General features: G+C 42.3%; 2 protein-coding genes across 5 annotated transcripts in view; one reads left to right on the top strand and one right to left on the bottom strand.

Moving 5' to 3' along the window:
* Positions 1 to 3,170, bottom strand: part of SKP2 (S-phase kinase associated protein 2) — a 62,207-nt gene extending 59,037 nt beyond the window's left edge. For 2 of the 4 annotated variants that reach the window (XM_051853834.2, XM_070056642.1), the window contains exons 1-2: positions 2,929 to 3,144; positions 2,181 to 2,452 (exon numbers count right to left, since the gene is read on the bottom strand). In XM_051853834.2, the coding sequence (XP_051709794.1) occupies positions 2,181 to 2,452; positions 2,929 to 2,936 (280 nt within the window). In that variant the 5' untranslated portion in view covers positions 2,937 to 3,144. Of the gene's footprint in view, positions 1 to 2,180; positions 2,453 to 2,928 lie in introns of all 4 variants that reach the window. The other 2 variants (XM_002713966.5, XM_017344679.3) reach the window with 2 other exon arrangements.
* A 169-nt stretch (positions 3,171 to 3,339) lies between these two features.
* Positions 3,340 to 24,108, top strand: part of LMBRD2 (LMBR1 domain containing 2) — a 67,700-nt gene continuing 46,931 nt past the window's right edge. The window contains exons 1-3 of the mRNA XM_002713965.5: positions 3,340 to 3,480; positions 22,130 to 22,362; positions 23,410 to 23,507. Coding sequence (XP_002714011.1) covers positions 22,189 to 22,362; positions 23,410 to 23,507 — 272 coding nt within the window. The 5' untranslated portion in view covers positions 3,340 to 3,480; positions 22,130 to 22,188. The remainder of the gene's footprint in view (positions 3,481 to 22,129; positions 22,363 to 23,409; positions 23,508 to 24,108) is intronic.

The raw sequence follows: 24,108 nt of genomic DNA, 5'->3' as shown, positions 1-24,108 counted from the left end.
CCCAGATTTGTCTGACTTCACAGCACCCTCTACTGCCCCTCTAAAGTCATCCAGTTTCTCTTGAGGATCTCTGGGCCACAACATGGACAAGGCTCTATTTCCTAAACAAAGCGTGGAAAACAAAACAAATTTTAAAAGCAAGTAAGAAACTAACCAACCAACCAACTTAGCAATGCTTTTTGCATAGAAAACCAGATGGGAGATTTTAGGAACATACTTATCAACTTGGCTCTACCAAGACTTTATCTTGATTTTTAATTTGTCTTTTCTTCATCACTCACCCAATTTCAGCGCAGGCTGATTACCTCTTCTACATTTTCAACAGCCTACTAATCCTGTTCATTCCAACATCAGAATAAATCCAGAATCTGAGCACTGCCGATCACTCCACCCACAGCGCTTAACAGGTCTCCAAGTTTCTGCTCTCCACTCCCCACAGTTCAGTTTCAACATTTTAAAAGGTTAAATCAGGTCACATCATAGCCTCTAGCATGATCTCCCCCTAGCTCATTCCACTTTTGGAATATGACTTCCTTGTTCTCCCTTGAACAAGTATGTCATGCTTCTGCCTCATGGCCTTTGCACTGGGTCATTCCTTCTCCAAGCTATCTGCATGGCACACTCGCTTGCCCCATTTATGCCTTTGTTTAAATGTCAATGTCCAACTGAGGTCTTCCCTTAACATCCTGTTTGGCCGGCGCCGCGGCTCACTAGGCTAATCCTCCACCTTGCGGTGCCGGCACATGGGGTTCTAGTCCTGGTCGGGGCGCCGGATTCTGTCCCGGTTGCTCCTCTTCCAGGCCAGCTCTCTGCTGTGGCCAGGGAGTGCAGTGGAGGATGGCCCAAGTACTTGGGCCCTGCACCCCATGGGAGACCAGGAGAAGTACCTGGCTCCTGCCATCGGATCAGCGCGGTGCTCCAGCCACAGCGCGCCGTCCTTGGCGGCCATTGGAGGGTGAACCAACGGCAAAAGAAGACCTTCCTCTCTGTCCCTCTCTTACTGTCCACCCTGCCTGCCAAAAAAAATAAAAAAACAAACAAAAAAAATCCTGTTTAAAATTGTAATCTATTTTCCCACTCTAGGGTTTCTACTCCCTCCTGGTTTGCTCTATTTTTATTTTTAGACATGGCCCTTATCGCTTTCTAACAAACTACATTAAGTATTTATTATGTTTACTGTGATCCCTCATTAGAATGGAAGTTTCATGTGGTAGCAAGGTTGATTTTTGCCTTACGGCGGCATCCCCGACACCTACAACAATGCCTAGCACACAGTATGTACTCAGCAAGTATGTGCTGAATTAGTGCTTAAATGACTTAGGAGTAAGAAAAACTGATAATCCCCCATGTCAATGCACTGTGCTTATTCTACGGTTTGGAAGGCTCCAGGGTTCTGATCCAATCTGGAGGCAGTCATTCACCTGCCTGAGAAATCAGGGAACAAGGTGCTAGTAGAAGAACACTAGGGTGTGTTACATTCAGTCAACCCACTCCAGCTCAGGGGGATGCATCTGGGGAAGAGAAGGCCTGAATTAGGAATCCATTCTAATGGCTCAGGGAAGAGATGATGAGAGCGTGAAAAATATTTACCACACAAGAGGGAAAGATGGATGTCGGGGACAGCGGAGATCAGATTTTTAGGTTTGTGGGTTTGGTAGCTGAACACAAAGAGCGAGTTACAGACATAGCACACTGGGAGAAGCCTGCTTGGGAGTGGACCTAGGGAGATGAGATGAGTCTTCTCCACTTAGTTTAACACTCGCTTTGGCAGTTCATTAATGAACAACTAACATGAGTAAGGCAAAAAACTTACTTAGGGGTACAGAGCAGTGGATTATAAACAAAAAGAATCCTAAAAGCAGATCATTGTTTATATTCCCATTTACCAGCAGCGCTGAGCTGCACTTTGAACAGCCCGACTCCCTTTTAAGGAAGAAGGTAGGGACATCTTCTCAGGGGTTAAAATTTCGAAATCCATGGTGGACCAGAAGATACATATCTACAAAGATTCCTATGACTTCAACAACTTGCCCCATTTCATTGGAAAATAACTTCAGTTTTGGGCACTTTTAAGAGAGGCCTATCCTAAAGATCCCTAACAAAGGCTTAGCGACCAAATATTAGTTCAAGCCAGCCTTTACGGAACTGGCAGTTTTCATCGGCACACCTTCACACCTCACCTGGGACATTTTCTCTATTGATCTTCGGTCTGCGGATGATCACGAAGTCTTTCTCATTGCCTTTGCTCTTCAGGCGTTTCCGCGGGGGGCTCTGTGGGTGGCCCACATTGGAGAGCAGTTCCTGGGGGATGTTTTCACTGTCCACTTCCTCCTTCTCCAGGGCGGAGACCCCCATGCCTGACAGCAGTTCAGAAGTCTTGCTGGAATCCCATCCCCACGTGAAACTAGTGGTGACGTTGCCACTCTGGTCTGGAATCTCCTGGAGGTGTTTCCTGCAGAAGCACACAATACCCTCGGTTCCTTTCTGAAGTACACCCGTGAGGACTTCCAAGGTGGGCACAAAGCAAGCTACAGGTTACACCCGGTAGGAAACCGTCGCCGCAGCTAACAGAACGGCACTTTTTACGTGCCCGCGGCGAGTTCCCCGGCAACGAAGGAGAAAGTAACCGGAAAAAATCGAAAAGGCTTTTCGATTTGCGGTCAAGCAGAAGGCCCCGAGAATTTCTTCCAGGGGAGAGAACAAGGAAAGTACAAGGGCGATCACACAGTGATTGAAACCGGCCGCGGGGAAGCCAAATAAAGCGGGACACCGATTCCCGCACCAAGGCGGCCATCCACCCGCACTTTCCCCAAGAAAGGTCTATTCTACAACGGCATTAATAACAATATTAGTTAAGCAGCAGTATCTGCGGCCTAAAAGAATTAAGATGGTCCATTCATACTCTCCTCCTTTTTGCAAACGGCTTACCTGTGCATGGCGTCCACAGGTTCGGATGTTTTAAATTACCTGCATTAACTGCAGAGCTGCCCGCCTCCTAGATTCCCGCTTTGGCGCGCAGCGGCTCGAAGAGTGCGGCTCCGGCCCCCGGCGCCAGACCCGCGAACTCTAGTAACGTTCCATCCTCGCCGCGCGCGCAGGGTTCTTCTGCCCGCTCGCCTCGCCGGCGGCCGTCTGCAGCCCCGCAGCCTGCTGGGAATTGTAGTCCCGCCTCGTAGTCTGACTGGCTCTTGCTACTTCCTTTTCTTACAGCTCTGCCCGCCCTCTGGATACCCACAACCCCACGCGGTGCGGGGATGCTCGGCCCACGGGGTAGGCGGGGAAGCGGAAGTGGGCGGTGCTTCGGCTGACTGGGAAATGTCAGCCACCTAACTGCTGACGGGTTTTCATCCCCAGACAGCCCTCGGGCCTGCTGGTGACAGCCACCGCCGTCGCGTCCGAGCGTGGGTCCCAGAGCCTGGACTGCCGTGGCGGACACGGAGTTTCCCGTCCCTTCCACATGCTGTCGAGCGAGATCGGACGGTGAGCCTGAAGGAAAGCGCATGAGACTCTCTGGGGTCTGGGCTCGGGGGATCGAGCGCAGCGGGAGATGGAGAGGGGACCCGGGAGACCCCGAGTAGCCGCCACCACGGGGCCCCCGGCCCTCGCCGCCGAGGGAGGGTAGTAGCCTGGACCACCGGCCGGGTGGGAGGCGGCGAGCTGCGGGCGTCCCACCTGCGCGTTCCTCCGACCGGGACGATCTCCACCTGGGAGAAGGCGGCCCCTAGACTACTGGGTCAGTGGACAGGATCCTTGCCTCGTTAGTAAAACAGCCACGACAACAATGACGCACATCGGAGAGAGAACGCGTGTGAAAGCGTTTTGTAAACGGAAGGGCAATTCCAAGTCGCAGCCGTGGTTTAATTTTTTGGGGGGAGGGGCGGCGACCACAGGTTCCAGGGTGCCTTAGGGAAGACGCGCACCCCCCTGGCGGCCTCGACAGGTCTCTTAAATATTAGCATGGCAGTAGGTGAGAGGACTGTTAGGTTTGTAGGGAGCTTGACCGGTGCAACGCAAGGGGCCACCTGCAAAGCCTTTCGGTTGCATCCGTTTGTGTCGCCGCCTCAAAGCGAGCTGCATTTTTAGCCTATCTCTGAGGAGAAGAGATTGGAGGCGGTTGGAGTAGAGAACGTGCCATATTCCAGGTCGGATGACCAGGCGAAATCCATTGTGCAACCCTACTACAAGTGTGATCCCGGGCAGACAGTGGAAGAGGGGAGGGGGGATGGATTCCAACCCTAACGCAGATGAAGAGGATTTATAAATTTCAGAAGTAAGCAGGCCAGCTTGATCAAACGACATACCCTCGCGGTTTTCTGGAAAAACGTTGAAAGATTCTCTTTATGCTGGAATTAAACCTCCCTTGCCCCGGCTGGTGCTTGTGCCAGACTTGGTACTTAGTTTGAAAAGGCACTGCCTCTTGATGGAGGCAGGTGTTTATGAACCTTTAATCTGTTCTAGAAAGTGGGACCGTTGTAAAGAAGGCGTCTGTTCACAAATCGTTTGGTCCTAGGTGAAGAACACTAGACTGAGTGTTCACAATGCATTACGATAATGTTCTATATAGTATATATATATATATATATTTTTTTTTTTTTTACAGGCAGAGTGGATAGTGAGAGAGAGAACAGAGAGAAAGGTCTTCCTTTGCCGTTGGTTCACCCTCCAATGGCCGCCGCTGCAGCCGGCGCACCGCGCTGATCCGATGGCAGGAGCCAGGATCCAGGTGCTTTTTCCTGGTCTCCCATGGGGTGCAGGGCCCAAGCACCTGGGCCATCCTCCACTGCACTACCTGGCCATAGCAGAGAGCTGGCCTGGAAGAGGGGCAACCGGGACAGAATCCGGCGCCCCAACCGGGACTAGAACCCGGTGTGCCGGCGCCGCAAGGTGGAGGATTAGCCTATTGAGCCACGGCGCCGGCTCCTATATAGTATATTTTAAAATGCGATATCTTGTTGATTTTTTTTTGCATAAAATTGCCTTTATGTTGCTTTGGCTGAAGGAGAAAACTTCTTTAAGACTGCCAACTTACTGAAGAGTCTTTTTAATAAAATTGAGAAAATCTTTTAAACAAGGTTATAATATCCTTCAATAAAATAAATAAGAGGGAGCTTGTAAATTAATGGAGGAGAAAAGAATAAACAAGGAAAAGCAATTAAACACCATGATGATGAGATATGAAGTAGCTGGGAGAGACCAGGTATAGATCTCATAAGGTGGGGAGGTCTGATAGACTGCGTGCTTCTAATGTACAGACAAGCAATGTCCTCATTCATGCTTGGGTTTAGCTAGGCGTTCCCTGAGAACTAGAATATGTGCAGTGTCTGAATTAATTGGACATTAGGATTTCAGGGAGAGCCTGTCAGTCATGAAAATCAATCTTTTACCACAAGATTTTTGTTATCTGTCCTGAAAACAGAAATACAACTTGTTAATATGGGAATTTTTTTCACATTCCTTTTATCACAGCTTTTATCTTAATATAGTAAATAAAATTTAAGTTGGTGTGTGCAGTTCTTTTGAATGTATGTGGCAAAGAATTGTTTCCATTGAAGACTCCAGATTATTAGCTACATATATATTTTTTTAAGATTTATTTATGAATTTGAAAGGCAGACTTACAGAGAGACAGAGACAGAGAGTCAGTCCTCCATTCGCTGGTTCACTCCCCAAATGGCTGCAACTACTGGAGCTGCGCCAATCTGAATTCAGGAGCCAGGAGCTTCCTCTGGGTCTTCCCACACAGATGCAGGGGCCCAAGGACTTGGGCCATCTTCTACTGGTTTCCCAGGCCATAGCAGAGAGCTGGATCAGAAGTGGAGCAGCCGGGACTTGAATTGGTGCCCATGTGGGATGCTGGCATTGCAGGCGGCGGCTTTACCCATTAGGCCACAGCGCCAGCCATACCCTCAGTTCTTATAGAACTGCATGATGATTTATACTAATGTTGGGTATTTTCCTGATTAATATTATTCACACCCCATTTGCATTCTAGTAAGGGAAAAAAACTATTTTTAGCACCAATATTAATAGATCAATATCCAGGACAAAAGACTACTTTTTAAAAATTACTACAAATTGGAGCCGGCGCCGTGGCTCAATAGGCTAATCCTCCACCTTGCGGCGCCGGCACACCGGGTTCTAGTCCCGGTCGGGGCTCCGGATTCTGTCCCGGTTGCCCCTCTTCCAGGCCAGCTCTCTGCTATGGCCAGGGAGTGCAGTGGAGGATGGCCCAGGTGCTTGGGCCCTGCACCCCATGGGAGACCAGGAAAAGCACCTGGATCCTGGCTCCTGCCATCGGATCAGCGCGGTGCGCCGGCTGCAGCGGCGGCCATTGGAGGGTGAACCAACGGCAAAGGAAGACCTTTCTCTCTGTCTCTCTCTCACTGTCCACTCTGCCTGTCAAAAATAAAATAAAAAAAAAAAAATTACTACAAATTGGGCCGGTGCCGCGGCTCACTAGGCTAATCCTCCGCCTTGCAGCGCCGGCACACCGGGTTCTAGTCCCGGTCGGGGCCCCGGATTCTGTTCCGGTTGCCCCTCTTCCAGGCCAGCTCTCTGCTGTGGCCAGGGAGTGCAGTGGAGGATGGTCCAAGTGTTTGAGCCCTGCACCCCATGGGAGACCAGGAGAAGCACCTGGCTCCTGCCTTTGGATCAGCGCGGTGTGCCGTCCTCGGTGGTCATTGGAGGGTGAACCAACGACAAAGGAAGACCTTTCTCTCTGTCTCTCTCTCTCACTGTCCACTCTGCCTGTCAAAAAAAAAAAAAAATTACTACAAATTATATTCAGGCGAGTACTTTCTAGTACTCTTTGGAAACTTTAAATAGAATGCAAAGTGACTTTGTAAATTGGGAAAGTGTTTATCATACAATTTGAGATGCTTGAGAGAGTCAAAAGCAGCATCATTTATGCAAAACTATAGCATATTAACAAGTTCATCTCTATTAACAGGGCACAGAAGGAACCAGAAAGGACTGGCAATCATAACTGACACAAGCTGTATATATGTATTCAGTAGAATGTTAGTGTCATTCTTGAAAATCAAGTATGGGGGCCAGCACTGTGGCATAGTAGGTGGAGCTGCTGCCTGCAGGGCCAGCAGTCCAAGCTGTTCCACTTTGGATCTAGCTGCCTGCTGATGCACCTGGGGAGGGGGACTCCTGGTTGCCTTTTCCTTTCTCTAACTCCGACTTTCAAATAAGTAAGTAAATCTTTGAAATGTGATTGGCAGATAGAAACTTCTTGCTATGTTATTGTTCTAGCCTTTGGTTTCTGTCAGGTAAGTGACAAGAAAAAAAAAATAAGGAAATTTTAAGATTTCATGCTATGATAGAATTAAGGATAAAGCACATCAATTTTCTTTAAAATTCAATTAAATAGAATCTCCTTTGTCATACTTGATTTTCTCTTTCTCTCTTTCTTTTCTTTCTTTCCTTCTTTCTCTCTCTCTCTCTCTCTCTCTTGATTTATTTATTTATTTATTTATTTATTTATTTATTTATCTGAAAGGCAGAGCCACAGAGAGGCAGAGTGAGACAGCGGTCCTTCATCTGCTGGCCCACTCCCCCAGTGGCCACAATGGCCAGGGCTGGGCCAGGCTGAAGCCGGGATCCTCAGTCTGCGTCTCCCAGGTGGATAGCAGGAGCCCAAGCTCTTAGTCCATCTTCCTTCTGCTGCTTTCCCAGAGAGCTGGACTGGAAGTGGAGCAGCCAGGACAGGAACTTGCGCTCCTATGGAATGCCAAACCTGTTCCCATATGGGATGTCTGCATTGCAGGCCTAGGCTTTACCCAGTGTGCCACAGTGCTGGCCCCTGCCAATCACATTTCAAAAGGATCCTTTTTTCCTGGATCAGTTTTAAGGTAGATCTTTAGTGTTTTGCAACTTAAGGCTCTGTGACAGGTAGATTAGGCCAAGAACAAAAGAGTTTAAATTTGCTTTGTTTTCTGGTTTTTCCGTGTTGAGTAGAGTGATATATTATCCCAGATCAAGTAATGTCAGTATTACCTGAGAGATAAAAGTATTTAGTTAAATTCTATATTAACTATGACTTTCATAGCATTTTATCTTAATATATCAGAAAATAATTAGCAGGAGTATGTTTCTAATTCATCACTATGACAACTGAATAAAGTATATTTTTTGGACAATTTAAATGGCATTTTTTTTTTTTTGACAGGCAGAGTTAGACAATGAGAGAGAGGGAGACAGAAAGGTCTTCCTTCCATTAGTTCACCTCCCAAATGGCCGCTGCAGCCGGCGCACCACGCCGATCAAAAGGCAGGAGCCAGGTGCTTCTCCTGGTCTCCCATGGGGTGCAGGGCCCAGGCACTTGGGCCATCCTCCACTGCCCTCCTGGACCACAGCAGAGAGCTGTCCTGGAACAGGGGCAACTGGGACAGAATCCAGCACCCCAACCGGGACTAGAACCCGGGGTGCCGGCGCTGCAGACGGAGCATTAGCCTAGTGAGCCACGGCGCTGGCCTTAAATGGCATTTAAAAAGGATATTGGGAGTGGAGTTGGAGAAGAGACATGTAATTGTGAATCAGGCTTTGTAATCAGGTTGCCTCTGTTTGAATCACAACTTTGCCCCTCACTAGCTATGGGAACTTGGAAGAATTACTTACCTTTCTATGCCCTTTCTTTTCATTTAAGCAAGGATACTACATTTTTTCTTACTAGATTGTAAAGTCTAATTAAATAAACCGTAAGTACTAGCATGATGCTAGGAATATATTAAGAGTAAAACATTAAATGTTAGCTATTCTTTATTTTTTAAAAATATCCATTTTACTCATTTGAATGGCAGAGTCACAGAGAGAGAGAGAGGGAGAGACAGCCAGAGAGATTGAGTGTGAGCAAGCAAGGGAGTGAGCTTCTGTCCGCTGGTTCAGTCCCTATGTGGCCACAACAGCTGGGGCTGGGACAAGTTGAAGCCAGGAGATTCATCCAGGTCTCCCACGTGGATACAGGGGCACAAGGACTTGGGCCACCGTCTGCTTCTTTCCCAAGCACCTTAGCAGGGAGCTGGATCAGAAGTGGAGCAGCTGGGACTTGACTTGGCTCCCATATGGGATGCCAGTATTGCATGCAGAGGCTTAACCCATTTGCCACAATGCAGGCCCCACCATTCCTTTTTTTTAAAGAAAATTATTAGAATTCTAAGTATTATTCCCTATCAAAATAAATCTTGTAGTTTCTATACCTGTAATGCTTAACAATTTATTAAAATTTTAGTTGTCTTTATCTGTCCACGTGGTTGCTATCTCTCTCCTTTGTGTCTTGGCCAAGGTAAAATAATTTGTATTTCCCCCTCTTGGAGAGGCTTTTCACACTTTGGAATACAGGTTCTCTGGTTAGTTTGTCAACTCAGATCGTAGATGGCTTCAAAAAAAAAAAAAAAAAAGACTTTTTACATCTTAAACTGAACTCTGGGTACCTGGAATCTTTGAATATAAAAATAATGATTATGTCTGGAAAACTGTTTGATTGGAAATAGATAATTGTTGATTTTTTTATCATTCACTTCTAGTAATGGTTCCTTTGATTTTCCATTGTTAGGATCTTGAATTGTTTCCTAGATTTTATTATGTTATATAACTGAGTAAAGATAACTATTTAATGCTTTCTGAGTCTGATGAATTTGTTAGGTTCTAACCAAATTTTTCATTCAGTTCAGAATCTTTGGTTTTGATAAAATTTTTCTTAGTTTTTTGTTTGTGTTCTCATCAATTGTACCATTTTTCTCTCTTTCTATTGTTTCAACCAATTTTTATTTACAGAATATAAATCTCTTCAAAAAGATACATTTCTTCATTTAATCAATGGTAAAAAGCCTTATTAAACAGAAACAAAGCCCACACATCATCACTTATATTTCAACAGAAATACAGATCATTAAAAGTGTATGAACATAGGACACAAAATGTAGTTTTTCCTTAAGCAGTTACATGAATGAGGCTGTTTTTAAGTTTCTTCACTGACAACCCCATTTTAACCATTGAACAAATTATATTTAAATTAATAGTAATAAAAATGTAAATATTCAAATTTAAACATGAAATATGGAACAACAGAAACAGAACAGGAAGTAGCTTCATTATCAAACATTAACAAATTTTGCAGACACTCAGATACTTTCTGAGGCATATCAAGACATCTACGTCAGCCGGCGCCGTGGCTCAATAGGCTAATCCTCCACCTTGCGGCGCCGGCACACCGGGTTCTAGTCCCGGTTGGGGCGCCGGATTCTGTCCCGGTTGCCCCTCTTCCAGGCCAGCTCTCTGCTATGGCCAGGGAGTGCAGTGGAGGATGGCCCAGGTGCTTGGGCCCTGCACCCCATGGGAGACCAGGAAAAAGCACCTGGCTCCTGGCTCCTGCCAGGATCAGCGCGGTGCGCCGGCTGCAGCGGCGGCCATTGGAGGGTGAACCAACGGCAAAGGAAGACCTTTCTCTCTCTGTCTCTCTCTCTCACTGTCCACTCTGCCTGTCAAAAAAAAAAAAAAAAAAAAAAAAAAAAAAAAAAAAAAAAAAAAAAAAGACATCTACGTCACAGATTGCATTCATTTGAGAGCTATGAATACATGTTCAGTGCTGAGACTATTTGTAGCACGTACGTATATACAAAGCATCATCAGACTACTGTGTTTCACATTTGAGAAACACAGATTTAAGTTTTATGCTACAATTTGCCACTTTAACATTACAGGTAATCCAGTGACAATTACTCATTTCATATTTTTTCTTTTTCTGAAACTCAGTAAGCAAGTTATCATTTAAGCACATGGAATAATGCCATGTCTTCTTCCTTATGATAGTAAATTTTAAAATCCAACTATTTTGTATCATGGAAACTTTACCTAGCTGTACAAAGGCTCCCAAATACAGTGCAGTCATAAAGTTTCTTCTTTGTAGATACCATTAATTTATAGTTATTTTAGTACAGATAAATGCAGGAGACTACTCCAGATTATTGGGCAACAAATGTCACTACTTGTATTTAAGTATGAGCACACCACAACCACAACTATAGCAAGTAAATGTCCTTACACGTCCTCCACTGCTTCCTTTCCACGTCACAGTCTCAACCTATCTCTGAAAGTTCCTGTGTTAATAATTTTGAAATTTAACTAATGGAACATCTACAGTCTCAATGAGCTAATTTTTCTTCCTTACTCTTCACTAGCTAGTTCAAATACAATATGTAATGTTTTAAATTTTATAGACACCTTATTAAAATGATTAAGGGTATCTAAAACCATTAGTACTAACCAAAAAAATGACACTAAGAGTATTTTTTTATTTTTTTAAAAATTTTATTTATTTATTTGAGAGGTAGAGCTACAGACAGTGACAGGGAGAGACAGAGAGAAAGATCTTCCTTCTGTTGGTTCACTCCCCAAATGGCCACAATGGTTGGAGCTGCGCTGATCCAAAGCCAGGAGCCAGGAGGTTCTTCCATGTCTCCCATGTGGGTGCAGGGGCCCAAGGACTTGGGCTATCTTCTACTGATTTCCCAGGCCACAGCAGAGAGCTGGATTGGAAGAGGAGCAGCCAGAACTAGAACCGGCGCCCACATGGGATGCCAGAGCCATAGGTAGAGGATTGACCTGCACCATGGCACCGGTCCCCCTAAAAGTATTTTTGAGACTATTTTTTTCCTAACTAGAAAAGCTATGGGATTCATAATGAACACAAACATAATGACACTTTAACCCTGCTGTTTTGCAACATCAATAATAAGAGTAAATGCATGCAGCACAGAAAAGAAGAGCAGGATTTCAAGAGAAAAAAATCTAGTAAATACTTGAATTTTGATGCCTCAAACACAAAAGGGTTCACAATGCTTATAAGCACTATCACATTTTCATCCTCTAAGTATTCAAATCTATATTTCACTTCTAATTTTATCCAGAAAAAACCTAATTCATTATATAATGTATCTTATCAATTTCAGTTTTCAAGTACTTAAGTAATGAAAACCCAAGTATTTTTTTTTTTTTGCAGCAACAAAATATTTATGGACTGAGCTTCAAAGACAGGGAAAAATTCATTTAAAATAACCAATACACTCTGCTGCCCAAAGACATAATAACTAAGATTTAATACTGTAATCACACAAATGGTATGTAATAAAAGGAGGGAAAAAATAAGTGGTCAAACAATGTCTTTTTTTTTTTAATGATTCAAAAAAAGATGTCCTTAATATGTGGCTAGATTCCCAGTAACAGGATATTCTGAAATCTAAGGAACTACAGAAGAAAAACCAGAGTAATTTCAATTCCTCTGTCATTTTTCCATAAGTATTACTATTACTTACTTTGTATTTCCTTTGCACTTTTACTGGGAGATTTTCTGCCTTCACCTTCTTTCATAGTGATAACCATGTTTATATGCGTGTAGCACATCCTTAAGCATCTTTTGTAATGCTGGATGAGTGGTGACAAATTCCTTCAATTTGTTGGTTACGGAAGGTCTTTATTTCACCTTCATCCATAAATGAGAGCTTTGCAGGGTACAGTATTCTGGATTGACAGTTTTTTCTCTTAAGAATTGGAATATATCTTGCTCTTCTCTCCTAGCCTGTAGGGTTTCTGATGTGAAGTACACTATGAATAATTGGAGAACCTCTGAAAGTAATCTGGCGTTTCTCTCGTGCACATGTTAGAATCTTTTCTTTATGTTTTACTGTGGAGAGTTTTACTACAGTGTGTTGTGGTGAAGCCCTCTTCTTTTTTTAAAAAGATTTATTTTATTTATTTGAAAGACAGTTACACAGAGAGGTAGAGCCAGAGAGAAAGAGGTCTTCCATCTGCTGGTTCACTCCCCAAATGGCCATAATGGCCAGAGCCGAGCTGATCTGAAGCCAGGAGCCAGGAGCTTCTTCTAGGTTTCCCACGTGGGTGCAGGGGCCCAAGGACTTAGGCCATCTTCTGCTGCTTTCCCAGGCCATAGCAGAGAGCTGGATTGGAAGTGGAGCATCCAGGACTTAATTGGTGCCCATATGGGATGCCGGCACTATAGGTCGGGACTTTAGCCCACTGTGCCACGGCGCCGGCCCTGAAGATCTTTTCTAGTCATGTCTATTAGGAGTTCTATGTGCTTCCTGTACTTGGACATCCCTTTCTTTCACAGTCCCAGCACACAAAGCTCCCCAGTCAGGAGCACCCAGCCCCCTGTCAATTCTCCCAGCCAGACTCAGAAGTCTCTGCTTGGCTGGTTGCTGGGCACACAGACATGAGATGGCACAGCTGTTATGTATGTCCAAAATGGTGCCTGCCTTCTCTCTCAGCTAGTTACAGGATGCCTGTTTCATGTGGACCGAGAGAGAGAAACATGTCCCCCCACCCCTTTTCCTCTAGGTTGGTAGGTACACTGTCCCCCACAGGGCTCCAAGCTATACTCAAGCCAGGCTCTTCCTGCAGCTTTATCGCCAGTGGCTTGGGCTGCTACAGTTTGGCCTCACTTCACTCTCCAAAGCTGATCCCAAGGCTCTTGGCTGCTGGGGTCCTGAGTTGTGTGCGTCCACACCTTCCATATAGATCCACAGTGTCTCTCTAATTTGCCTGGAGTTTCCTCTGCTGTTTTCTCCCTAACTCTTCCCTGGGATTGAACTCTCACCACAGATTTTTGTTTTTTTGTTTTTTAAACTATCCTCCCCTAGACTAGAGCAGTAAGCTCCCTCCCTATTCTGCTGTCTTGCTGTCTCTGCTTTTCTCTTTTTCTTACTCTTTAAACATTTGGGATTCTTCAAATTACAAAATTATCTTAACCTCCAAAGTTCACATTCAGACCATGTTTAACCTGAAGAACCATCATTAGCTATAAAGTCCTCAGGAAATAGTACTACAAGTCAGTAACTTTAGCATCTGATTATGAAACCATTTTAAACACATTTGGAAATAATATTAAATGCTATCCTGATGATTGGAAAAAGACTGAGTTGGATTTTAAATATTTAAGAGTTTTGGAACTGGTATTTTGTAAGATATGATACACCTCTACTTAAGGTACTAAAACTTGATAGAATGGATGGATTGGCATTTTGATTTTCAGTAAACTCTTAGTGCAATGGTATTTTTTTTTTGATTTAACATTTTTTTAACTTTTATTTAATGAATATAAATTTCCAAAGTACAGCTTATGGATTACAATGGCTTCCCCCCCCATAACTTCCCTCCCACCCGCAACCCTCCCCTTTGATGCTCCCTCTCCCCTTCCATTCACATCAAGATTCATTTTCAAGATAAGAGTCGGAGAACTCAGAGGGCTTCCATAGCCTTGGAAACTCATGACTGGAGCATAGGGAGATTACTGATGCCATAGACAGGAGTGTCAATTGGTAAAGTCAACAACAGGAGTCACTGTGCACTTACTCCTCATGTAGGATCTCTGTCCTTAATGTGCTGTGCATTGAGATTTAATGCTATAACGAGTACTCAAACAATATATTTCACTTTGTGTTTCTATGTGGGTGCAAACTGTTGAAATCTTTACTTAATGCATACTAAACTGATCTTCTGTAAAAAAAAAAAAGAAAAAAGAAATTATCAATTCCCAACTTGACTCTCACTGGGATTAAACATGACAATAGGTCTGCTCTGATTTCATCATCATTTAAAGAAAATCATCTATTATTTTTCACTTTATGTTTCTGTGTGGGAGCAAACTGTTGAAATCCTTACTTAATGTATACTAAGCTGATCTTCTGTATATTAAGATAATCGAAAATGAATCTTGATGTGAATGGAAGGGGAGAGGGAGTGGGAAAGGGGAGGGTTGTGGGTAGGAGGGACGGTATGTGGGGGAAGCCATTGTAATCCATAAGCTGTACTTTGGAAATTTATATTCATTAAATAAAAGTTAAAAAAAAACAAAAAAAAAATGAGAACAGGTCATCAAAGAAGGAGGTACCTTTCTCTGAAGGGAGGAGAGAACTTCCACTCTGACTACGACCTTGTCTAAATATGATCAGAGTTGGTGAACTCAAAAGGCTTCCATAGCCTTGGCAACTCATGACAAGAGCCTAGGGTGATTACTGATGCCATAAACAAGAGTGTCAATTTGTTAAGTCAACAACAGGAGTCACTGTGCACTTACTCCTCATGTAGGATCTCTGTCCTTACTGTGCTGTACATTGTGATTTAATGCTATAACTAGTACTCAAACAGTATTTTTCACTTTGTGTTTCTGTGTGGTGTAAACTGTTGAAATCTTTACTTAATATATGCTAAACTGATCTTCTGTATATAAAGAGAATTGAAAATGAATCTTGATGTGAATGGAAGGGGGAAGGGAAAGGGAAAGGGGAGGGTTGCGGGTGGGAGGGAAGTTATAGGGGGGAAGCCATTGTAATCCATATTCTGTACTTTGGAAATTTATATTCATTAAATAAAAGTTAAAAAAAAAGATTCATTTTCAATTCTCTTTATATACAGAAGATCAGTTTAGCACATATTAAGTAAAGTTTTCAACAGTTTGCACCCACATAGAAACACAAAGTGAAAAATACTGTTTGAGCACTAGTTATAGCATTAAATCACAATGTACAGCACATTAAGGACAGAGATCCTACATGAGGAGTAAGTGCACAGTGACTCCTGTTGTTGACTTAACAAATTGACACTCTTGTTTATGGCATCAGTAATCACCCTAGGCTCTTGTCATGAGCTGCCAAGGCTATGGAAGCCTTTTGAGTTCACTGACTCTGATCATATTTAGACAAGGTCATAGTCAGAGTAGAAGTTCTCTCCTCCCTTCAGAGAAAGATACCTTCTTCTTTGATGACCTGTTCTTTCCACTGGGATCTCACTTGCGGAGATCTTTCATTTAGGTTTGGTTTGGTGGTGGTGGTGGTTTTTTTTTTTTTTTTGCCAGAGTGTCTTGGCTTTCCATGCCTGAAATATTCTCATGGGCTTTTCAGCCGGATCCGCATGCCTTAAGGGCTGATTCTGAGGCCAGAGTGCTGTTTAGGACATCTGCCATTCTATGAGTCTGCTGTGTATCTTGCTTCCCATGTTGGATTGTTCTCTCCCATTTTTATTCTATCAGTTAGTATTTGCAGACACTAGTCTTATTTATGTGATCCCTTTGGCTCTTAGTCCTATCATTATGATCAATTGTGAACAGAAATTGATCACTTGGACTAGTGAGATGGCATTGGTACATGCCACCTTGATGGGATTGAATTGGAATCTCCTGGTATGTTTCTAACTCTACCATTCGGGGCAAGTCAGCTTGAGCACGTCCCAAATAGTGCAATGGTATTAATGTACAAGAAAGCACAAAGAAGAAAATAGGATAATCTTCACTGTATGGTGATAGCCAGTGTAAGCATTTGGTTATATATCTGTTCATACATATATGTATATTTCTTGTGTATAGTCCCTCACATCCCATCTCTATACCTTTTGGCATCTCTTAAAGGTGTCTGCTTCTAGACTAAGAGAACAATTTTAGCCATTGTCTGCAATAGAAAGTTGCTGTTAGTTAGCCTTTAACTTGGGTGTAGATCCCTGCTCCCATCAGACTGCCCATAGTAGCAGGATTAATGATTTATGAAACTCTTGATGTTTTTCTCAAAAGGGCAGTGGGTAGTGATGAACCTGGTAGACCTCCTGAACTGTTGAGTACCAACATTTGAGTTGTTCTGTAATGTTGTAGTGAAAACTCACATAGTGGATAAATTTTTGTGAAAACTAACATAGTGGATAAATTTTTGTTCGCATTTTGGTTTCTCTTGAAAACAATTATTTGAAGAGGAAATACTAGGACAAAAAGTATGTACTTTTAAAAAAATTTTTGCTTCATATTGCCAGATTGCTATCCCCCTAGCAATGAGGTTTTTTTTTTTTTGATAAGTCAAGCTTGAGTTATCCAGTCTTTATTATCATTAGACTTTAATTAACAATTGTTTTATGCCTTATAATTATGAATTTATATATGAATAAATAAATCTGATAGAGAATAGGGTACTCTTTGATTTTAGCAGCTAATTATCCAGTTGAAATAACCAAAGCTGCTCTAGAAGTTTATAAGGAATCTCAAAGTATTATTCTTTTGGACTATAAAATACAACTCCTCTATTGAATGTAGGTACAAAGTCAAAGATGAACTTTAAAGTTATTATATTCACATCTCAGGTTAGGGAAACTCCAATTTTTATTTTCATTTTTTAAAGAATTATTTATTTTATTTGAAAGTCAGAGTTACATAGAGAAGGAGAGGCAGAGAGAGAGAGAGGGAGAGGGAGAAAGGGAGAGTGAGAGAGAGAGAGAGAGGTCTTCTATCTGCTGGTTCATTCCCCAATTGGCTGCAATGGCTGGAGCTGTGCCAATCTGGAGCCAGGAGCCTCTTCCAGGTCTCCCATACGGGCACAGGGACCCAAGGACTTGGGCCATCCTCCACTGCTTTTCCAGGCCATAGCAGAGAGCTGAATTGGAAGTGGAGCAGCTGGGACTCGAACCGGCATCCATATAGGATGCCAGCACTGCAGGCGGTGGCCCTACCCTCTATGCCACAGTACCGGCCCCTCCAATTTTTATATCCAGTTTTATGGGACTGCTAGGTTTAACTTGTGTCATAACAGCCAGACTTCAACCTGAACAAAATAGATGGTGTGGTAAACAGAAAATTAGACCCTCTCCCCTACCCCAAAAAACACCTATACCCTAATCTCTAGAATCAGCAACTATTAGATTATCAGGTGGGCCCACGATGATCAGGTGAGCCCTGGAAAGTAGAGCGTTTTTCTACCTGAGGATGGAAGAGGCAGTCAGAGAAACTGACTAAGCGTGAGATGGACTAGTTAGGCAAGCCATGGTTGCCTCTAAGGTATACAGGAATACACACACAGAAAGGAAGAGAGGGAGCGAGGAAAAAAGGAGAAAAACTTAACTAAGTGAGGTAGGTAAGTTAATTTACTTGATCATGGTAATAATTCCACTCTATTTGAATTTCAAAACATCATGTTTACAATTAAAAGATAAATCTTAAAAAACTATATATATTTATTTATTTGAAATGCAAAGTTACACACAGAGAGAGGGAGAGACATAGAGAAAGAGATCTTCCATCTGCTGGTTCACTTTCCAAATAGCCACAACTGCTGGAGCTAGGAGTTCCATCCAGGTTTCCATCATCTGTGGCAGGGGTTCAAGTACTTGGTCTATCCTCAGCCACTTTCGCAGGCATATTAGCAGGGAGCTGGATAGAACGGGAAGCAGCTGGGACTTAAACTCACGCTCTGATGTGAGATGTTCATGTCACGTGGCTTAAGCTGCTTTGCCACAACACTGCCCAAAATCTATACAATTGAAAAAAATACACACATGGAAAGCTGGAGAAAGGCATATAGCGCTAGGGCAAGTGCCAGCTGGTAGCTACCAAAAAACAGGGATCTCAGGCCTAAAGCTGAACTTTGCCAGCAGCTTGAATGACTTGAGAAATTGGTGGTTCTGGGACTGGCCCTGTGACGTAGCAGATAAAGCCACTCCCTGCAGTGCTAGTATCCCATATGGGTGCTGGTTCGAGTCCCAGCTGCTCCATTTCCCATCCATCTCTCTGCTATGGCCTGGGAAAGCAGTTCAGATGGCCCAAGTCCTTGGGCCTCTGCACCCACATGGGAGACCCCAGAAGAAGCTCCTGGTTCCTGCCTTCAGAAAGGCACAGCCTCAGCCGTTGTGGCCAATTGGAGAGTGAACCAGCGAATGGAAGACCTTTCTTTCTCCTATCTCTTTGTAACTCTTGAGTTTCAAATAAATAAGTAAATTTAAAAAAAAAAAAAAAGAAATTGATTGTTCTCCAGAGAGGAATGCAGACCTACTAACACCTTGATTTTAATTTTGTGAGACCATAAGCAGAGAACTTAGTTGAGCCAAACTGTGCTTGGATTTCTGACACATAATAATTATGAGATAATAAATGGGTGGTGTTGTAAGTTATTAAGCATATAGTAATTTGTTATGGCAGCAATAGGAAACTAACACTGAGTATGGAAAGAGGTGTAACCAAATAATTTCTTTAGGACTAGAATAAAGGACGCATAATTGTATTCATCTACAACATTGTATATCATACTGAAATGTTGAGAGCCATAATAAAAAAAGAATAGTGTGGCAAGTTCAAAACTGTGGTTTTATTGTTTGGTTATGCCAACAATCTTAGCACCTATGTTTTCATATATTTCATTGTTTGTACTCTTTCTTAAGTATTACGTAAATATATATATATCTTTATAAATTATTTGTTTGAGAGGTAGAGTTACAGATAGAGAAAGGGAGAGACAGAGAAAGGTCTTCCATCCCCTGGTTCACTCCCCAAATGGCCACACAGCTGGAGCTAGAAACATCTGAAGCCAGTAGCCAAGAGATTCTTCCAGGTCTCCCACGTGGGTACAGAAGCCCAAACACTTGAGTCATCTTCTACTGCTTTTCCAAGCCATAGCAGAGAGCTGGATCAGAAGAAGAGCAGCTGGGACTGGAACCGGCACCCATATGGGATGCTGGCACTGCAGGTGGAGGCTTAGCCTACTATGTCATAGTGCTGGCCCCAGTATGTATATCTTATTTTTCAATTGATGTTGGAATAACTTTATGTTATTAAATAATCTTAATCTTCATTTCTTATACTTCAATAATATTCCAACATTTGACTCTGTTATGCTTTGAAATTTCTTTGGTAATATTCTAGTATTCATTCTTTGTTTCCCCTATGATTATCATTTTCTTTGCACTGGACAATTGCAGGTAAAGAGATATCTAAGTCAATCTGTAAAGGGATTTTTGGATAATAATTATGTGCCATTGAAGCTCACATTGTATGATTTTTTTAAAAAAGATGAATCTTGAAGTTGACAACCATTTTCATCAGCACATTCTATTTTGAACCTTCAGCTAACACTTAAACTATGCTTGGCTTATAAATAAAATTTACTTATAAATTTTTATATAAAATGGAATTTGAAATTTTGGGTAGTAGTTGGTAGTATGTAGAGTTTTAAGCCCTTTGAGTTGTAATAAGTACAAGAGTTTTACACTGCCTTTGATTGAAGCAATAATAAAAAAAATAGTGTATATACTAAAATATACCATAGTGCTTTTATTCATTATTTATTCAAAAATATTTCTTGAATATATATCATATGCCATGTACTGCATTAGAGACCTTGAATATAATGCTCAATAAAAGAGTCAAGTCTGAGCTTTCAAGGAGTCATTGTAGAGTGGGGAGAGATATGCAGGGTACAGTTTATAAAAAATTAGCATTCTATCAGATGAGTAAGTGCATTGAAGAAAAATATAGCAGGGTAAGAAAATAGAGAGTGATAAAACATTCAATTTTAGACACAAAAATGAAAAATTTGTAAAAGATTTTATTTATTTAAGAGGTAGAGTTACAGACAGAGAGAGGAGAAACAGAAAGAAAGATTTTCCATCTGCTGGTTCACTCCCTAAATGGCCACAGTGGCTGGAGATGAACCAGTCCGAAGACAGGAGCCAGGTGCTTCCTCTGGGTCTCCCACATGGGTGCAGGGACCCAAGCACTTGGGCCATCTTCTACTGCTTTCCCAGGCCAAAAGCAGAGACCTGGAGAGGAAGATAAGCAACTGGGACACAAACTGGCGCTCATATGGGATGCTGGCAGTGCAGGTGGAGGCTTAGCCCACTATGCCACAGCACCGGCCCCAAAAATGAAAATACTGATGGCTGAAATATAAAGAAGAGGAAAGAAACTTTTGATAATATAAAGACATAGTGGATAAAAATAGCTGTTTAAATGTGATTTTTGTGATATTTCATGTAGGGATATATTATATAAGTAAATTTAGTGTTAAATTCCTCAAACTTTCTTTGTTCTGTTTATAACTCAGTTTTGTTGGAGTGTTTATTGATTTGAAGTATTTCATCGATTCTACCTTATTTTCTTTTGTTGGGTTGCATCACAATCTTTATTTTTAAAATTTTGTTTATTATTTATTTGAAAGGCAGAGTGACACAGGAAGCGAAAGAGAGAGATCTTCCATCACTGGTTTACTCCCGAAATGGCTGCAACAGCCAAGGTTATGCTAGTCTAGGCCAGGAGCCAGAAACTCCCAATCCAAGTTTCCCACAGCAGGAATTCAAGTACTTCAGCCATAATCTGATGCTTCCTAGGCACATTAGCAGGGAGCTGGATCAGGGGTGTAATTGCCAGAACACGGATGGCAACTTAACCCACTGTGCCACAATGCTTACCTCCCATCACAGTCTTGATTCTCTGTTAGGTTATTAATTTTTTAATATGTTGTACTTCATAGACAACAATGATTAACATTGATTTCACAAGGATTAAAATTACATATTATCTTCAATTAATAAAGGTATATTATTTAAGAGTGGAGAAATATCAAATTAGCTCTGTATTGATGTCTACATCATTGACATTTATAATTAAAACTATTTTTGAATAGATGATAAACTTAATATGATAAATTTTCTTTGTATCAAATAGCTAAAGTAACTTTCTTCAATGAAAATAAGATTTATGTAGATAATGGAAAATGCTAACTATGTTGTTTGAACAGTAAATGAGAATTTCAAATCATGGAAGTTTAATTGGTTAGACAGAATTAATGTGAAAGAAAAACATTGCTTCAAACAAAGGAAAGGTATGAATAATCTCTACCTTTCTGTCTCTTCCTGACTTTCTTTTAGAATATCTTAAATTGTGGGCTATGGATGACCTTAGAAAACTATTTTACTAAATATTTTTTTCCTAGGATCTAGTCAATAGCATATCTGTTTAAAATATACAATTAGGATTCATAACATTAAGAAACAAACTCCAAAGGAAATATATTGAAACTGTTCATATCTATATTTAGAATTTCTTACTTTGTAATATTTTAAGAACAAACGTAGTTTTTGTTCAAATAACTTTTTTTTGAAGATATTATGTATGTGTAGATTTTAAGATGTGCTTTAAAAAGTTGAGAAATAAGGACTTGAGGGTAGGAATTATCCTTTTTATCTTATTTGTAGTCTAATATAAAGCATGATAGTTTTCAGTTATTAATACATTTGTAAATATTTAGGAAATCCTCAGATGGTCATTTCCTGTATTAAAGTTGCATTTTTATTTTATTTTTTTCAGTGTACAATTATGATCCAGATGTGGATGTGAACGAGTGTGGTTAGACTGAATATTCAATAATGAGTGGTGCAGCTTTGGGACTCGAGATTGTTTTTGTCTTTTTTCTGGCACTATTTCTACTTCATCGATATGGAGACTTTAAGAAACAGCATAGACTTGTAATTGTTGGAACTCTGCTTGCTTGGTATCTCTGCTTTCTTATTGTCTTCATATTGCCTCTGGATGTCAGTACGGTAAGAGGTGAAACTGATTTTCATATTTAAAAAGGAACTTGTAATCCTTCCACATGTTTGAGATACATTAGTGTTTTTTAAAGATTTTTTTTTTTTTATTTATTTGACAGGTAGAGTTATAGATAGTGAGAGAGAAAGAGACAGAGAGAAAGGTCTTCCTTCTGATGGTTCACCCCTCAAATGGCCGCCACTGCCAGAGCTGCACCAATCTGAAGCCAGGAGCCAGGTGCTTCCTCCCGGTCTCCCATGTGGGTACAGGAGCCCAAGCACTTGGGCCATCCTCCGCTGCCCTCCTGGGCCACAGCAGAGAGCTGGACTGGAAGAAGAGCAACTGGGACTAGAACCGGCGCCCATATGGGGTGCCGGCGCCACAGGCGGAGGATTAGCCAAATGAGCCATGGTGCTGGCCCCAGAGATACATTAGTTTTTGTTTTTGTTTTGTTTTGTTTTGTTTTGTTTTGTTTTTGACAGAGTGGACAGTGAGAGAGAGAGAGACAGAGAGAAAGGTCTTCCTTTGCCGTTGGTTCATCCTCCAATGGCCACCGCGGCCAGCGCGCTGCAGCCGGCACACCACGCTGATCCAATGGCAGGAGCCAGGTACTTATCCTGGTCTCCCATGGGGTGCAGGACCCAAGGACTTGGGCCATCCTCCACTGCACTCCTGGGCCACAGCAGAGAGCTGGCCTGGAAGAGGGGCAACCGGGACAGAATCTGGCGCCCCGACCAGGACTAGAACCCGGTGTGCCGGTGCCGCAAGGCGGAGGATTAGCCTAGTGAGCCGCGGCGCCGGCCGATACATTAGTTTTTAAGATAGCTAAATCGTATAAGGATATGCTTATATTTTGAATTTAAATGCTAATTTCAGAATTGATCATTAGAAAGCATAGTCAGGAAGGTAGATTTAAGAAGATAGATTTATAAACTCCAGTGTGTTCCTTGATATTGGTTTGATTCTTATTTGGTTTTGATATTATTTGGTATTTGATATTGGTTTGATTCTTGATAACAGTTTGATTCTTAGTTTTAACCATGCATCCTTTCATGTAGACGATATACAACCGATGCAAGCATGCTGCTGCTAACTCCAGCCCTCCTGAGAATAACAACACTACAAGATTACATGCAACTGCTAATCCAGCTCCAAGGTATTTATTTCTTTCTAAATATTAATATTATAGGAGATAAAATGTTTTGCTTTGTTTTAATTTATTTATTTGAGAGACGTAGAGAAACAGATAGCTGTCATCCACTAGTTCACTCTCCAAGTGCCTATAATGTCTGGGGATTAGCCATGCCAAAGTCAGGAGCTGGGAACCCAATCCAGATATCCCACAAAGATGGTAGGACTCAGGCATTTGAGCCATCATGCTAACTCCCAGGGCACACATTAGCAGGAGGCTGGAATTGAAAATGAGGCTAAAGGCCGGCGCTGCAGCTCAATAGGCTAATCCTCTGCCTTGCGGCACCGGCACACCGGGTTCTAGTCCCGGTCGGGGCACCAGATTCTGTCCCAGTTGCCCCTCTTCCAGGCCAGCTCTCTGCTGTGGCCAGAGAGTGCAGTGGAGGATGGCCCAAGTGCTTGGGCCCTGCACCCCATGCGCGGTGTGCCAGCCGCAGCGCGCCGGCTGCGGCCATTGGAGGGTGAACCAACGGCAAAGGAAAACCTTTCTCTGTCTCTCTCTCTCACTGTCCACTCTGCCTGTCAATAAATAAATAAATAAATAAATAAATGAAAATGAGGCTGAG

The sequence above is a fragment of the Oryctolagus cuniculus genome, chromosome 14 (assembly GCF_964237555.1).
Source record: "Oryctolagus cuniculus chromosome 14, mOryCun1.1, whole genome shotgun sequence".
NCBI lineage: Eukaryota > Metazoa > Chordata > Mammalia > Lagomorpha > Leporidae > Oryctolagus > Oryctolagus cuniculus.
The sequence above is the reverse complement of the archived record's forward strand: the minus strand, read 5'-3'. Positions and strand labels throughout refer to the sequence as shown.